We start from the raw sequence: 18,763 nt of genomic DNA on the forward strand, positions 1-18,763 counted from the left end.
ACTGACTCCAGACGTGGTGGTGAGAAGGGACTGACTCCAGACCTGGTGGTAAGGACTGACTCCAGAGCAGAGAATCATCACTAAAAACAAAGGATTTGACACTCCTTTCAGTCTGTAGTGTTTCCTAGCTGCAATATAATGACATTCATGATTATCATTATGGATCAGTAGGAAGGGGAACAAGGGTGTACATGTTCCAAATTGTACCCTGCTCCCTATATAGTGCACTACTTGTCAACAGGGCCCGCATAGGGCTCTGGTTAAAAGTAGTGCATTATATAGGTGGTAGGGTGCCATTTCGAATGCATGCGCCCGAAGAAAACATTGACCTACTCAACCCGGGCCAAGGGTGGTTGTACAAAGCACACACAAAGACAAACCACACCACCCACATGAAAAGGTCAGTGCCTTTAGTTGTCTCTAACTACAATAGCGACGGTGTTTTCCGCCTCAACCTTTATAATCACACCATTGAATGGCTATTAGTACATGCTAGCCTCTGTACTCTATAGGGAGATGCTGCTGTCTACCAATGGAACATTAATGGATAGGTTTGATTCTTCAACTACTACGGAGACAGTGTTTTCTACCTCCATGCATCATTGACACGACTGAATGGATCTCAAAACCAAAACATCATCACACCACTGAATGAATAGCCCAACCAGCCAGACAGATGAAACGCGTATCTTTTCATCTGCCAGACCAGACATCTTTTCACCAGCCATTAATGCTCTGTCTGCAGCTGAAATAGAACAGAAAGATATCCTGTGTGGAATAGTCTGAGGTTGGTCAGGAATCAGGAAGAGCTGCAATTATATAGGACAGTTTTAATTAAGAGATCAGCCAGAGAGGAAATAGAGTGAGAGAACGACAGAGCGGTAGAATGAAAAAGTAAGCGAGTGAAGGAGTGAGAGTGAAGGAGAGAGAGTGAAGGAGTGAGAGTGAAGGAGAGAGAGTGAAGGAGAGAGAGTGAAGGAGTGAGAGTGAAGGAGTGAGAGTGAAGGAGAGAGATGGTGAATGAGAGAAAGTGATGGGAGAGAGTGAAGGGTGAATGAGGAGAGAGAGTGAAAGAGAGTGAAGGAGTGAGAGTGAAGGAGAGAGTGAAGGAGAGAGAGGAGTGAGATGGTGAATGAGAGAAAGTGATGGAGTGAGAGGGTGAATGAGAGAGAGAGAGAGAGAGAGAGAGAGAGAGAAGAGAGAGAGAGAGAGAGAGCAAGAGAGTATGAAGGAGAGAGTGTGAAGGAGAGTGAGTGAAGGAGAGCAAGAGTGAAGGAGTGAAGGAGTGAGATGGTGAATGAGAGAAAGTGATGGAGTGAGAGGGTGAATGAGAGAGAGTGAAGGAGAGAGTGAGGGAGAGAGAGTGAAGGAGAGAGAGTGAAGGAGTGAGAGGGTGAATGACAGAGAGTGGAGTGAGAGAGAGAGTATGAAGGAGAGCGAGTGAAGGAGAGCAAGAGTGAAAGTGAAGGAGAGCGAGTGAAGGAGAGAGAGTGATGGAGAGAGAGTGAAGGAGTGAAGGAGTGATAGAGAGAGAGTATGAAGGAGTGAGTGTGGATGAGAGAGAGTGAAGGAGTGAGAGGGTGAATGAGAGAGTGAAGGAGTGAAGGAATGATAGAGAGAGAGTGAGAGGGTGAAGGAGGAGCTCATACATTAGAAAGTCCCCACCCATCGCCACTTACTCTCCAGCTTGTAGATATACATCACCCATCAAGACAAGAATGATAAGACAGTGTGTGTGCGCACAGATGTGTGTGTGTCCGTGTGTGTGTCCATGTGTGTGTGTAAAAGCACAGCATACACAGAGTTGCTGTGGTAACAGAGAGATGGTGAGTTGAAGCGGTGCTGTGACGACCTTGGGGACAGCAGCGTTAATGGCTCACTGAAAGACGGGTAGTCTGAAACTCAAATCACACCCTATTCCCTATTGAGGGCTCCAGGGCCCATAGGGCTCTGGTCAAACGTAGTGCATCATATAGGGTGTGATTTGGGATGCTTCTCTAGGCTCCTCCATTGTACCCAAGCTCACTGAAGTACTCGGATACGTCCCAAATGGCACACTAGTCACCAGAGATGGGATCAAGTCACACTTTTGCATGTCCTAAGCAAGTCTCAAGTCCTAACCTTAGAGTCTCAAGTCCTAACCTTAGAGTCTCAAGTCCTAACCTTAGAGTCTCAAGTCCTAACCTTAGAGTCTCAAGTCCTAACAGAGTCTCCTAACAGAGTCTCAAGTCCTAACAGAGTCTCAAGTCCTAACCTTAGAGTCTCAAGTCCTAACCTTAGAGTCTCAAGTCCTAACCTTAGAGTCTCAAGTCCTAACCTTAGAGTCTCAAGTCCTAACCTTAGAGTCTCAAGTCCTAACCTTAGAGTCTCAAGTCCTAACAGAGTCTCAAGTCCTAACCTTAGAGTCTCAAGTCCTAACCTTAGAGTCTCAAGTCCTAACAGAGTCTCAAGTCCTAACCTTAAGTCTCAAGTCCTAACCTTAGAGTCTCAAGTCCTAAGTCTCAAGTCCTAGAGTCTCAAGTCCTAACCTTAGAGTCTCAAGTCCTAACCTTAGAGTCTCAAGTCCTAACCTTAGAGTCTCAAGTCCTAACCTTAGAGTCTCAAGTCCTAACAGAGTCTCAAGTCCTAACCTTAGAGTCTCAAGTCCTAACCTTAGAGTCTCAAGTCCTAACCTTAGAGTCTCAAGTCCTAACCTTAGAGTCTCAAGTCCTAACAGAGTCTCAAGTAAAGTCTCATGTTCCACAGCTCAGGTCGACTCACATCACAAGTCCCTAATTTGGGGTTTTGAGTCCTCAAGTCAATGATTAAGTGTTTTATATAAATGTAATTGCAATTGCAATGCATCAGTCATTTTGGATCCACATGTTTTACAAACGACATCACCCCCCCCCACACTACCACATAGTCTTTGAACTACCACATAGTCTGTCTTTGAACTACCACATAGTCTTTGAACTACCACATAGTCTTTGAACTACCACATAGTCTTTGAACTACCACATAGTCGTTGAACTACCACATAGTCTTTGAACTACCACATAGTCTTTGAACTACCACATAGTCTTTGAACTACCACATAGTCTTTGAACTTCGATTTCTGGGACCAATGATGCCCTGATCCAGAGGTGGCACAACAGGTCCCAGAGTGATGAGGAAAATTGTTTTCCCTGAGGCCCTGAGCTTTTCCTAATCTGATAACCTAAGCAGGTATAAATCAGGACCCTAAAGGGTCTGACCGGGATTCATTAGTTGTAAAAAGGGTTTTATACGGGTAATGAGACCAGATAATTTTTTTTTGCAGACACCCTTATCCAGAGTAATTTGGGTGAAGTGCCTTGCTCAAGGACACACTCACAGATTGTTCACCTAGTCAGCTCAGAGATTCAAACCAGTCTCTTTTCGGTTACTGGCACAACACTCTTAACCACTAGGCTACCTGCCACCTAGGTATAAAGATATGCTCTAAACAGGTCACATGGTTTTAAAGAACTTCTGGAAGAATGCATAGCCCTAGGGAGAATGAAAACTGTCTCAAACTGCAGCAACCTTCTACTTGTTCATATGAATTACATTAAACCTAGACTAACAGGGGTTTTCCTTTACATAGACACAGAAACAACCATTGCAATTGGATAATAGAACTCACTGGGATGAGCTTGCTTTATGCAGGTCTGCATCGTGTAGGCCTATGCAACTGTAAGTAGAAAGCAACACAGTCAATCTAGTCAAGGTAGTCTAGCCAGCCGGAAGAGAGTGGAGTGGCGAGGCGAGGTGCTTGTTAACGGCTGGCGCAACTTGTAACTTCCATGAATCTGATTGGCCAAGACACATAACAGAAAGCACAGAACCAGCACCTCTTTGAAAAAATAAAGGACAGATCGGGCCTAAATTGTGCACGAGATGACAAACCCAGTCTCTCGAGTCATACAGCTCAAGACCAAGTTGAGTCACAAGTCATACAGCTCAAGACCAAGTTGAGTCACAAGTCATACAGCTCAAGACCAAGTTGAGTGACAAGTCATACAGCTCAAGACCAAGTTGAGTCACAAGTCATACAGCTCAAGACCAAGTTGAGTCACAAGTCATACAGCTCAAGACCAAGTTGAGTCACAAGTCATACAGCTCAAGACCAAGTTGAGTCACAAGTCATACATCTCAAGACCAAGTTGAGTCACAAGTCATACAGCTCAAGACCAAGTTGAGTCACAAGTCATACATCTCAAGACCAAGTTGAGTCACAAGTCATACAGCTCAAGACCAAGTTGAGTCACAAGTCATAGAAGCTCAAGACCAAGTTGAGTCACAAGTCATACAGCTCAAGACCAAGTTGAGTCACAAGTCATACAGCTCAAGACCAAGTTGAGTCACAAGTCATACAGCTCAAGACCAAGTTGAGTCACAAGTCATACAGCTCAAGACCAAGTTGAGTCACAAGTCATACAGCTCAAGACCAAGTTGAGTCACAAGTCATACAGCTCAAGACCAAGTTGAGTCACAAGTCATACAGCTCAAGACCAAGTTGAGTCACAAGTCATACAGCTCAAGACCAAGTTGAGTCACAAGTCATACAGCTCAAGACCAAGTTGAGTCACAAGTCATAGAAGCTCAAGACCAAGTTGAGTCACAAGTCATACAGCTCAAGACCAAGTTGAGTCACAAGTCATAGAAGCTCAAGACCAAGTTGAGTCACAAGTCATACAGCTCAAGACCAAGTTGAGTCACAAGTCATACAGCTCAAGACCAAGTTGAGTCACAAGTCATACAGCTCAAGACCAAGTTGAGTCACAAGTCATACAGCTCAATACCAAGTTGAGTCACAAGTCATACAGCTCAAGACCAAGTTGAGTCACAAGTCATACAGCTCAAGACCAAGTTGAGTCACAAGTCATACAGCTCAAGACCAAGTTGAGTCACAAGTCATACAGCTCAAGACCAAGTTGAGTCACAAGTCATACAGCTCAATACCAAGTTGAGTCACAAGTCATAGAAGCTCAAGTCGAAGTCAAGTAGCAAGTGTTTTTTCTTTTTTTCAAGTCAAGTCTCAAGTAGAACAATTTGTGACTTGAGTAGTACTCGAGTCCATGTCACGTGACTCGATTCCACATCTCTGCTATTCTCTATATAATGCCTGGGCTCTGGTCAAAAATGGTGAACTACGTAGGCTGGGAATAGTGTGCAGTTTGGGACTGAGAGAGAGAGACATACTGAGAGAGAGACACAGAGAGAGACACAGAGAGAGAGACACAGAGAGAGACACTGAGAGAGAGACACAGAGACACAGAGAGAGACACTGAGAGAGAGACACAAAGAGAGCAACACTGAGAAAGAGACACAGAGACACAGAGAGAGACACAGAGAGAGAGACACTGAGAGACACAGAGAGAGACACTGAGAGAGAAACACAGAGAGAGACACTGAGAGAGACACTGAGAGAGACACAGAGAGAGAGAGACACTGAGATACACAGAGAGAGAGACACAGAGAGAGACACTGAGAGAGAGACACAGAGACACAGAGAGAGACACTGAGAGAGAGACACAGAGAGAGAGAGACACTGAGAGACACAGAGAGAGACACGGAGAGAGAGACACAAATCCAATTTTGATAACCTCCAATATCTACTGGGTGAAATACCACAGTGTGCCATCAGAGCAGCATGATTTGTGACCTGTTGTCACAAGAAAAGGGCAACCAGTGAAGAACAAACACCATTGTAAATACAACCCATATTTATGCTTATTTATTTTCCCTTGTGTACTTTAACCATTTGTACATTGTTACAACATGGTATATATATATATATATAATATGACATTTCTAATGTCTTTATTGTTTTGAAACTTCTGCATGTGTCATGTTTACTGTTCATTTTTATTGTTTATTTCACTTTTGTATATTACCTACCTCACTTGCTTTGGCAATGTTAACACATGTTTCCCACACCAATAAAGCCCCTTGAATTGAATTGACACGGAGAGAGCGACACAGAGAGAGAGACACAGAGAGAGAGACACAGAGAGAGAGAGAGAGAGAGAGAGAGAGAGAGAGAGAGACACTGAGAGACACAGAGAGAGCCACAGAGAGAGACACGAAGAGAGACACGAAGAGAGACATGGAGAGAGACACGAAGAGAGACACTGAGAGAGAGACACTGAGGGAGAGACACTGAGAGAGAGACACTGAAAGACACAGAGAGAGACACGGAGAGAGAGAGACACAGAGAGAGAGACCCCTGAGAGAGAGACACTGAGAGAGACACTGAGAGAGACGCAGAGAGACACTGAGAGAGAGACAGAGAGAGAGACACAGAGAGAGACACTGAGAGAGAGACATAGAGAGAGAGAGAGAGAGAGAAGAGAGAGAGAGAGAGAGAGAGAGAGACTGAAAGAGAGACACTGAGAGAGAGACACTGAAAGACACAGAGAGAGACACGGAGAGAGAGACACAGAGAGAGACCCCTGAGAGAGAGACAGAGAGAGAGACACAGAGAGAGACACTGAGAGAGAGACATAGAGAGAGAGAGAGAGAGAAAGAGAGAGAGAGACTGAAAGAGAGACACTGAGAGAGAGACACTGAAAGACACAGAGAGAGACACGGAGAGAGAGACACAGAGAGAGACCCCTGAGAGAGAGACAGAGAGAGAGACACAGAGAGAGAGACACAGAGAGAGACACTGAGAGAGAGACACAGAGAGAGACACTGAGAGAGAGACACTGAGAGAGAGACACAGAGAGAGAGACACAGAGAGAGACACTGAGAGAGACACAGAGAGAGAGAGACACTGAGAGAGACACACAGAGAGAGACACAGAGAGAGAGACACAGAGAGATAGACACACAGAGAGAGAGACACAGAGAGACACAGAGAGAGAGCCATTTTCTATTCGAATTATTATACGGGTATAGCCTATATCAGCTAGACTACCATGGTTCACCCTGTTTTATGTTAGCCTACATGTTCATGTTTTTATGTTCAACTTCATGTTTATGTTCAACTAGACTACCATGTTTTATGTTCAACAAGATGTTTTATGTTCAACTAGACTACCATGTTTTATGTTCAACAGACACAGAGAGAGACCCCCTAGAGAGAGACACTGAGAGACACAGAGAGACACAGAGAGAGCATCATCATGTCTTTCAGTAAAGTACATCAAGTGGTTTGGGTTCTCCAGAACAGATACACCGACGACAATGACTATTTGAAAATGTATTTCTTTCACACAGGCTACAACAAACCTGTTGCTTTCCAGACGTTCTGGGGGACATACCGTATAAAACCATCGAAATGCTGTTAACTCTACATAACAATACTTTGTAACACTAAAATTGACCTGCCATATTATATCCTTCCTTGCCATTTTCTATTCTACGGGTATTATATTCAATGTTATATGTGCAACTAGCCTACCATGTTTTATGTTCAACTAGACTACCATGTTTTATGTTCAACTAGACTACCATGTTTTATGTTCAACTAGACTACCATGTTTTATGTTCAACTAGACTACCATGTTTTATGTTCAACTAGACTACCATGTTTTATGTTCAACTAGACTACCATGTTTTATGTTCAACAACTAGACTACCATGTTTTATGTTCAACTAGACTACCATGTTTTATGTTCAACTAGACTACCATGTTTTATGTTCAACTAGACTACCATGTTTTATGTTCAACTAGACTACCATGTTTTATGTTCAACTAGACTACCATGTTTTATGTTCAACAAGACTACCATGTTTTATGTTCAACTAGACTACCATGTTTTATGTTCAACTAGACTACCATGTTTTATGTTCAACTAGACTACCATGTTTTATGTTCAACTAGACTACCATGTTTTATGTTCAACTAGACTACCATGTTTTATGTTCAACTAGACTACCATGTTTTATGTTCAACTAGACTACCATGTTTTATGTTCAACTAGACTACCATGTTTTATGTTCAACTAGACTACCATGTTTTATGTTCAACTAGACTACCATGTTTTATGTTCAACAAGACTACCATGTTTTATGTTCAACTAGACTACCATGTTTTATGTTCAACTAGACTACCATGTTTTATGTTCAACTAGACTACCATGTTTTATGTTCAACTAGACTACCATGTTTTATGTTCAACTAGACTACCATGTTTTATGTTCAACTAGACTACCATGTTTTATGTTCAACTAGACTACCATGTTTTATGTTCAACTAGACTACCACTAGACTACCATGTTTTATGTTCAACTAGACTACCATGTTATATGTGCAACTAGCCTACCATGTTTTATGTTCATGTTTTATGTTCAAAGACTACCATGTTTTATGTTCAACTAGACTACCACTAGACTACCATGTTTTATGTTCAACTAGACTACCATGTTTTATGTTCAACTAGACTACCATGTTTTATGTTCAACTAGACTACCATGTTTTATGTTCAACTAGACTACCATGTTTTATGTTCAACTAGACTACCATGTTTTATGTTCAACTAGACTACATGTTTTATGTTCAACTAGACTACCATGTTTTATGTTCAACTAGACTACCATGTTTTATGTTTATATGTGTTCAACTAGACTACCATGTTTTATGTTCAACAAGACTACCATGTTTTATGTTCAACTAGACTACCATGTTTTATGTTCAACTAGACTACCATGTTTTATGTTCAACTAGACTACCATGTTTTATGTTCAACTAGACTACCATGTTTTATGTTCAAAGACTACCATGTTTTATGTTCAACTACAACTAGACTACCATGTTTTATGTTTCATGTTTTATGTTCAACTAGACTACCATGTTTTATGTTCAACTAGACTACCATGTTTTATGTTCAACTAGACTACCATGTTTTATGTTCAACTAGACTACCATGTTTTATGTTCAACTAGACTACCATGTTTTATGTTCAACTAGACTACCATGTTTTATGTTCAACTAGACTACCATGTTTTATGTTCAATGTTCAACTAGACTACCATGTTTTATGTTCAACTAGACTACCATGTTTTATGTTCAACTAGACTACCATGTTTTATGTTCAACAAGACTACCATGTTTTATGTTGAACTAGACTACCATGTTTTATGTTCAACTAGACTACCATGTTTTATGACTACCATGTTTTATGTTCAACTAGACTACCATGTTTTATGTTCAACTAGACTACCATGTTTTATGTTCAACTAGACTACCATGTTTTATGTTCAACTAGACTACCATGTTTTATGTTCAACAAGACTACCATGTTTTATGTTCAACTAGACTACCATGTTTTATGTTCAACTAGACTACCATGTTTTATGTTCAAAAAGACTACCATGTTTTATGTTCAACAAGACTACCATGTTTTATGTTCAACTAGACTACAGTGAAAAGAGATACCAAACTTATTTCAAGATTAACGTGAATCATACTAGACAATGTGAATATTTGTATTCTTACCAGAGACAGCGAACACAGCCTTGTGCAGAATGCCTTATATAGACACACCATTTGACACATTCTCTCTCTCTCAATTCAATTCAAGTGGCTTTATTGACATGGGAGACAATATGTTGTAGAAAATAAAGTAGAAAATAAACAAAAGTGAAATAAACAATCAAATTTAACAGTAAACATTACATTCACACAAGTTCCAAAATAATAAAGACATTTCAAATGATATATATATATAGTGTTGTAATGATGTGCAAATGGTTAAAATACAAAAGGGAAAATAAATAAACATAAATATGGGTTGTATTTACAATGGTGTTTGTTCTTCACTGGTTGCCCTTTTCTTGTGGTAACAGATCACAAATCTTGCTGCTCTGATGGCACACTGTGGAATTTCACCCAGTAGATATGGGAGTTTAGCAAAATTAGTTTTGTTTTCGAATTCTTTGTTGATCTGTGTAATCTGAGGGAAATATGTGTCTCTAATATGGTCATACATTTAGCCTGTCATAGCCTGTCTTCTCTTGAGAGCCATGTCTGCCTATGGCAGCCTTTCTCAATAGCAAGGCTATGACCACTGAGTCTGTACATAGTCTAAGCTTTCCTTAAGTTTGGATCAGTCATGTTTAGGGCCAAATAGCATTCTAGTATCCTCTGTTTTTTTGTGTGAATTCTTTCCAATGTGTCAAGTCTCTTTTTGTTTTCTCATGATTTGGTTGGGTCTAATTGTGCTGCTGTCCTGGGGCTCTGTGGGGTGTGTTTGTGTTTGTGAACAGAGCCCCAGGACCAGCTTGCTTAGGGGACTCTTCTCCAGGTTTATCTCTCTGTAGATGATGGCTTTGTTATGGACGGTTTGGGAATCACATCCTTTTAGGTGGTTGTAGAATTTAACGTCTCTTTTCTGGATTTTGATAATTAGTGGGTTTCTCTCTGTCTCTCTCTGTCTCTATCTAATTAATACTTCAACGAGTTCCAAAGTGTATGGCGAGCCCAATGTGCTCCAACCAAAGGAAACAGCTCTGTCAAGCTGTTCGCTAAAGTTGACTTGTCAGCCAGAGAGAGCCGGGAGCGAGGACTATTTTCTCTTCATTGTGGCTCTGCTGATCTAAGAGTCAAAGGGTAGGCTGATCCCAGATCTGTTGTACTCAGATCAGCAGAGCCACAAGGGTAGGCTGATCCCAGATCTGTTGTACTCAGATCAGCAGAGCCACAAAGGTAGGCTGATCCCAGATCTGTTGTACTCAGATCAGCAGAGCCACAAAGGTAGGCTGATCCCAGATCATCTTCGTGCTCAGATGCTCAGTTACTGGAGAACTTTGCTGCAATGCAGGACATTTAAAACTTGTAGTGTGTTTGAGGTTTAAAAAGGCTTCCGAAGATTGTAATTTCCACATCGAAATTTCGGACAATTTTCCTTACACCAAACGTATAAACCCCTACAAAAGTGCTATAGGCGTTACTACAGACAAGTGTTCATTGCAGGCTGTGCCATAACCAGCAGTGGCCGGGAGTCCCATAGGACAGTGCACAATTGGCCCAGCATCGTCCGGGTTAAGGGAGGGTTTGGCCCGGTGGGCCTTTACTTGGCTCATTGCGCTCTAGCGACTCCTTCTGGTGGGCCTGTGGGATGACCTCTGTCGCCAGTTGAACTGTGTTTCCTTTGGTACATTGGTGCGGCTGGCTTCCAGGTTAAACTGGCGGGTGTTAAAACTTCTTCGGGATCGGAGTCCCTTCCACGGGACGGTTGAGCTAACGTAGGCTAATGCTATTAGCATGAAGTTGTACGTAACAAGAAAATTTCCCGTGACGTAGACATATCTGATATTGGCAGAAATGTTAAATTCTTGTTAATCTAACCACTGTCTAATTTACAGTAGCTATTACAGTGAAAGAATGCCATGATATTGTTTGAGGAGAGTGCACAGTTTTGAAAATGAAAAGTTATTATTAAACAAATTAGGCGCATTTGGGCAGTCTTAATACAACATTATGAACAGGAATGCAATGGTTGATTGGATCAGTCTAAAACTTTACACGCACACTGTTTCCATCTAGTGGCCAAAATCTAAATTGCAGCTGCACTGGAATAATACATTATGGCCTTTCTCTTGCATTTCAAACATGATGGTACAAAGCAATACAAAAGGACAGTTGTTTTTTTTCGTTGTATTATCTTTTACCAGATCTATTCTCCTACATTCCTTCAAAGTGTTTCCTTTCAAATGGTACCAAGACTTTGCATATCCTTGCTTCAAGGCCTGAGTTACAGGCAGTTAGATTTGGGTATGTCATTTTAGGAGAAAATTGAAAACAAGGTGCAGATCCTTAAGAGCTTTTAAGGAGTATGATTAGGCGGGTCATGTTTTCAGGGGGACGCATGACTCCACTTTTGCCTCTCCCGAGCCCGTTGGGGAGTTTAAGCGATGAGACAAGATTTTTAAAAAGGGTATAAAAAAATAATAAAATAAATAAGTGCCCATTAAATATAATCCACATAATTATTAACATGCCCTGTTGCTGCAGGATTATTTTCCTGCTGTAGCAAACTGGCTCTAATGAAGAATTAATACCTGTAGATGTGGAAATTATTATTTAAATGAGGCAATCTGAATGAAAAACATCAACTTAATATACGCTCTGGATATCACTTTGTTGACCTGTAATGTGTGTGTGTGTGTGTGTGTGTGTGTGTGTGTGTGTGTGTGTGTGTGTGTGTGTGTGTGTGTGTGTGTGTGTGTGTGTGTGTGTGTGTGTGTGTGTGTGTGTGTGTGTGTGTGTGTGTGTGTGTGTGTGCGTGTGTGTGTGTGTGTGAGACCCTTCATATACAGCACAGTGCAACAGAACATATTAGGATAGATCGTAGATAGAACCAATTACAGGTATCTCATACTGAACTGCCAGTCTGTCTGTCTGTCTGTCTGTCTGTCTGTCTGTCTGTCTGTCTGTCTGTCTGTCTGTCTGTCTGTCTGTCTGTCTGTCTGTCTGTCTGTCTGTCTGTCTGTCTGTCTGTCTGTCTGTCTGTCTGTCTGTCTGTCTGTCTGTCTGTCTGTCTGTCTGTCTGTCTGTCAGCTACACAACTGGCTAGTTTTCTATACGTGAAATCTTCATAATAGATTGTATGACAGTATACCCACTGACTATATAGACAAAACACGAGGTAGAATACTGGTCTGTTAAATAGCACGGGCTAAAGTAGGAATAGAAATCCACTCTTGTTGGCTTGGTAATTACAACTCCAAATCAATTCCAAACCCAGAGCACTTCAAAACATAACAATAGGCATGATGACATAATTAGTCCAAACAACATTATTACTATCTCCTAAATACCAATAGGCTACAACATGTTGCAGAAGCTTATCAACAATATCTACAGTCATTGCATGCTGTAAACCTAACTTCGTGTTGCTGTCCATAGACTCACGGTGCTGAAGTTGCGAGGCCCGCATAGCTCTCCCTGGAAGCGGCAGTAAAGCAGCATCTCCTCCATCTGGTGGCCGAGGCGGTCCAGGAGCTGCTGCATGGACGGCTGAGACTCCAGGGGAGGCGGCAAAAAGTGGTTGAAGTCCAGGATCCGAGAGAGCGGAGACCAGGGCGGCTCGTTGCTGCTGCTGATGTCATGGTCTGTCCCGGGTGTGAGCGCGTCCCTGGCGCTGGGGGACACTTGCCAGTTCCTCCCTAGAAGTCCTAACCACCTTCCCGCGCTGAATATGTCCGGTTTCTTCATGCGACGTGGTAAGAGGAGGTTCTGGTTACAGATGGTCACAGCGGGGAAAACAAGACGTTTGGCGTACACCATATGCGCCTTGGTGTGCACCGGAGAGGAAAGCAGGTACCGGACCCGGTTTGAGGACCAGGTGAAGAGGAGCGCGAGAGCTGTGAGGAAAGCCAACAGCCAGGCGAGCCTTCGGGGGTAGGAGCCGCTCAGAAATACATGTCTCAGGCCGTGGAAAGTGGTGTGTTTCAGGAACAGCTTCCCGGCTTCCGCGACAGAGCCCGGCGTTCTGCTGGTTTTCGGTACCGAATCGCACTGACACATTTTGGAGAGATAGGCTAGGGAGTGTAAGGATTAAGACCGACCCGACCACCGCTGAGGGGCTGGCATCAGTCCCGGTCCCGCATTGACATGGAGTCAAAGCCCCAATCCAGATAGATCTGTCTGTCTGTCAATTACTTATTGTTGTGAGAGTCATCCAGGGAAATCGTTGTGCTGGTTAGAACGCGCGCTATCCTCTCCTGAGCTCAAGCGCTGAGCTCTTTCTATTGAAAGTCTGCCAGTAGGAGGCTGTGCCTGTGAGGCTGTGAGAGGTGCTCACTGCTCGTCTTCTGTCACCATATAGGAAGAGAGAACGCTCCCTATTCCCGGGGTAGCCCAGGTATAAGGTAGCCAAGTTGTTCAAGATTATTAAATGTCGCGTCTCCGGTGCAGTTGGAGGACCGAATAAAGTGTATGTCACGTGCGGTTTGAACAACCCATTCCAATTCAGAGAAACAAACGGGTCATCATATGACAACATCGCACTGCACGCAAAGGACACACATCCCCATCCCTGCTTCATCCCTTATTCCTTCTTCATCCCTCCAGAATGTTCTATTGTGTTATTGACTGTACGTTTGTTTATGTGTAACTCTGTGTTGTTGTTTTTGTTGCACAGCTTTGCTTTATCTTGGCCAGGTCGCAGTTGTAAATGAGAACTTGTTCTCAACTGGCCTACCTGGTTAAATAAAGGTGAAATAAATAAAAATAAAATCCCCCATCCCTCTACCCCCTATTCCTCCTTCATCCCATCCTTCATCCCTTATCCATTATTATTATTATTATTATTATTATTATTATTATATTATTATTATTATTATTATCCCACCATTCCTTCTCCATCCCTCCTTCATCTCTCTATCCCCCCTTCATCTCTCCATCCCACCATCCCTCCTTCATCTCTCCATCTCTCCATCCCCCCTTCATCTCTCCATCCCTCCTTCATCTCTCTATCTCTCCTTCATCTCTCCATCCCTTCTCCATCTCTCCATCCCTTCTCCATCTCTCCTTCATCTCTCCATCCCTCCTTCATCCCTCTATCCCTCCTTCATCTCTCCATCCCCCTTCATCTCTCCATCTCTCCATCCCTCCTTCATCTCTCTATCCCCCCTTCATCTCTCCATCCCACCATCCCTCGTTCATCTCTCCATCTCTCCATGCCTCCTTCATCTCTCTATCCCCCCTTCATCTCTCCATCCCACCATCCCTCCTTCATCTCTCCATCTCTCTATCCCCCCTTCATCTCTCTATCCCACCATCCCTCCTTCATCTCTCCATCTCTCCATCCCTCCTTCATCTCTCCATCTCCATCATCTCTCCATCCCACCATTCCTTCTCCATCCTTTCATCCCCCATTCATCCAGGCCATCATTCATCCCTCCATCATCTTCCTTTAACTCTACATCAATACATTTTTCATTTCCAAAAGCTCCGTTCCTTCTCCTTCTCCTGGTAGGTTTTAGTTACATACCATAATCATTTCTCATTCCAATTAGTGAACTCACTCTATAGACACCTTCCTCATTAAATCCTTGGACTTGTTGAAACATTTTATTTGGTTCATATTCAAAGACAACAACTTTATCCAGTTCTTATTCACAGGCTTTTCCCACAACACATACATTGTACTGTTCCCAATGCTTTGTCTGTTGCTAAGAGGTCATTGGCAGAAATCTTTAATTCCATCACAGTGAATTAATGTACACCACAGGAGGTTGGTGACACCTGAATTGGGGAGGACAGGCTCGTGGTAATAACTGGAGCGGAGTCAGTGGAATGGTATCATGTACATTAAACACATGGTCTCCAGGTCTTTGATGCCATTCCATCTGCTCCGTTCCAAAACATTATTATGAGCCGTTCTCCCCTCAGCAGCCTCCACTGACGTACATTAACACTAACAAACACAACACTACCCCTGACCTCAACACAACACTACCCCTGACCTCAACACAACACTACCACTGACCTCAACACAACACTACCCCTGACCTCAACACAACACTACCCCTGACCTCAACACAACACTACCCCTGACCTCAACACAACACTACCCCTGACCTCAACACAACACTACCCCTGACCTCAACACAACACTACACTGACCTCAACACAACACTACCCCTGACCTCAACACAACACTACCCCTGACCTCAACACAACACTACCCCTGAACCTCAACACAACACTACCCCTGACCTCAACACAACACTACCCCTGACCTCAACACAACACTACCACTGATCTCAACACAACACTACCCCTGACCTCAACACAACACTACCCCTGACCTCAACACAACACTACCCCTGACCTCAACACAACACTACCCCTGACCTCAACACAACACCACCCCTGACCTCAACACACCACTACCCCTGACCTCAACACAACACCACCCCTGACCTCAACACAACACTACCACTGACCTTAACACAACACTACACTGACCTCAACACAACACTACCCCTGACCTCAACACAACACTACCCCTGACCTCAACACAACACTACCCCTGACCTCAACACAACACTACCCCTGACCTCAACACAACACTACCCCTGACCTCAACACAACACTACCCCTGACCTCAACACAACACTACCACTGACCTCAACACAACACTACCACTGACCTCAACACAACACTACCCCTGACCTCAACACAACACTACCCCTGACCTCAACACAACACTACCCCTGACCTCAACACAACACTACCCCTGACCTCAACACAACACTACCCCTGATCTCAACACAACACTACCCCTGACCTCAACACAACACTACCCCTGACCTCAACATAACACTACCCCTGACCTCAACACAACACTACCCCTGACCTCAACACAACACTACCCCTGACCTCAACACAACACTACCCCTGACCTCAACACAACACTACCCCTGACCTCAACACAACACTACCCCTGACCTCAACACAACACCACCCCTGACCTCAACACAACACTACCCATGACCTCAACACAACACTACCACTGACCTCAATACAACACTACCCCTGACCTCAACACAACACTGACCTCAACACAACACTACCACTGACCTCAACACAACACTACCCCTGACCTCAACACAACACTGACCTCAACACAACACTACCACTGACCTCAACACAACACTACCACTGACCTCAACACAACACTACCTCTGACCTCAACACAACACTACCCCTGACCTCAACACAACACTGACCTCAACACAACACTACCCCTGACCTCAACACAACACTACCCCTGACCTCAACACAACACCACCCCTGACCTCAACACAACACTACCACTGACCTCAACACAACACCACCCCTGACCTCAACACAACACTACCACTGACCTCAACACAACACCACCCCTGACCTCAACACAACACTACCCCTGACCTCAACACAACACTACCACTGACCTCAACACAACACTACCCCTGACCTCAACACAACACTACCCCTGACCTCAACACAACACTACCCCTGACCTCAACACAACACTGACCTCAACACAACACTACCACTGACCTCAACACAACACTACCCCTGACCTCAACACAACACCACCCCTGACCTCAACACAACACTACCCCTGACCTCAACACAACACTACCACTGATCTCAACACAACACTACCCCTGACCTCAACACAACACTACCCCTGACCTCAACACAACACTACCCCTGACCTCAACACAACACTGACCTCAACACAACACTACCCCTGACCTCAACACAACACTACCCCTGACCTCAACACAACACTACCCCTGACCTCAACACAACACTACCACTGACCTCAACACAACACTACCACTGACCTCAACACAACACCACCCCTGACCTCAACACAACACTACCCCTGACCTCAACACAACACTACCCCTGACCTCAACACAACACTACCACTGACCTCAACACAACACTACCACTGACCTCAACACAACACTACCCCTGACCTCAACACAACACTGACCTCAACACAACACTACCCCTGACCTCAACACAACACTACCCCTGACCTCAACACAACATGCATACCATTAGTACAGCCCAATGTAGGTGTTGTTCCTTTTTCTAAATGTATAAGTGGGCTATACCACAATACTCGTATCCAAATGTTTCTTGATGACATAGGCTGGTTCCTCTCTAGGTTTCTTCCGAGCTTTTGGCCTCTCTAGGGAGTTTTTCCTAGCCACCGTGCTTCTACACCTGCATTGCTTGCTGTTTGGTGTTTTAGGCTGGGTTTCTGTACAGCACCTTGAGATATCAGCTGATGTACGAAGGGCTATATAAATATATTTGATTTGATTTGACGTGCCGTGTATAACACACACAGAGGAGAGAACACTCCCCTGGGATTAACAGGTAGACAAGTGTTAGGTGAAAGTGTTTGGGTATCAAGTGCGACTGATTTAATTATTATTATCATATGTTTTGTTGTTGTTACACCCATCTGATCTTTCTGATAAGAATGTGGTTTGATGATAGTAGTTGCTTTTATTTTTTAAATGTACTTTTAAAAAATCTTTAAAATCCTTTGATATTTTCTTATAAAACATCACCAAAGTGGGTTTTCCTTTTTAATAAGGTTTAGAGTACCTTCTTCTTTCTATGGTGTCACTAACGGTTTATGTGATCTGAGAACTGGTCTGCACAGTCTGAAATGCCCGTCACCAGACCTGGGTTCAAATAGTATTTTAAATCATTTCAAATACTTTAGCTGGGCTTGATTAACCTTGTCTGGCTTAATGGAATCAAATGAATAGTTGCAAAAGTGTAAACCCCATTCACTGGTCACTCCAGGCAGGCTAAAGCAAACATTCAAACGTGTTGAATAGTATTTGAATCCAGGTCTGGCCATTACAGAGACATTCACCTGACATTTGTGCTCTGGGACATTGGCTGGTGACGGTGAGGGAGTTGTTTCATGCTTGAATGGGTATCCATTGTGAAGTGTTTAGACTCAGGGTGGATGTCAGTCGGGCTTCAACTAGCTTTGTCAAGTATTTCTGACTGCGTGTGTGTGTGTGTGTGTTCAGAGTCTGTGACCCTTACAAAGTCATCAGGCATGTCAGACCTGTATGTGTGTGCATATATACTCCATTCACTCAAGTCAATCTCTCTTCCCTGTTTGCTACAGCATATCAAAGTCCATTTAAAGACATTCCGTGTTTTTTTTCTTTAATCCACTTCAAAATGACATGTGATTAATCATCTGGACTGTAGGAGTGTGTCTACATTGAAATGTAAAAAATGAAAACGTGGTATTTACAGGATTTGTA

The 18,763-nt window shown here is 43.4% G+C and overlaps 1 protein-coding gene across 3 annotated transcripts in view; it reads right to left on the reverse strand.

Annotated features, from left to right (window-relative positions):
* The window catches only part of LOC124025817 (acid-sensing ion channel 1), a 393,661-nt gene that overhangs the window by 74,779 nt on the left and 300,119 nt on the right, over positions 1–18,763 (reverse strand). Inside the window, exon 1 of one of the 3 annotated variants that reach the window (XM_046339147.1) lies at positions 12,864–13,874. The exons of the other annotated variants lie outside the window; for them this stretch is intronic. Coding sequence (XP_046195103.1) covers positions 12,864–13,478 — 615 coding nt within the window. The 5' untranslated portion in view covers positions 13,479–13,874. Of the gene's footprint in view, positions 1–12,863; positions 13,875–18,763 lie in introns of those variants that run through there. 3 annotated transcript variants of the gene reach the window in all.

The sequence above is a fragment of the Oncorhynchus gorbuscha genome, linkage group LG03 (genome assembly GCF_021184085.1).
Source record: "Oncorhynchus gorbuscha isolate QuinsamMale2020 ecotype Even-year linkage group LG03, OgorEven_v1.0, whole genome shotgun sequence".
NCBI classification, from domain to species: domain Eukaryota; kingdom Metazoa; phylum Chordata; class Actinopteri; order Salmoniformes; family Salmonidae; genus Oncorhynchus; species Oncorhynchus gorbuscha.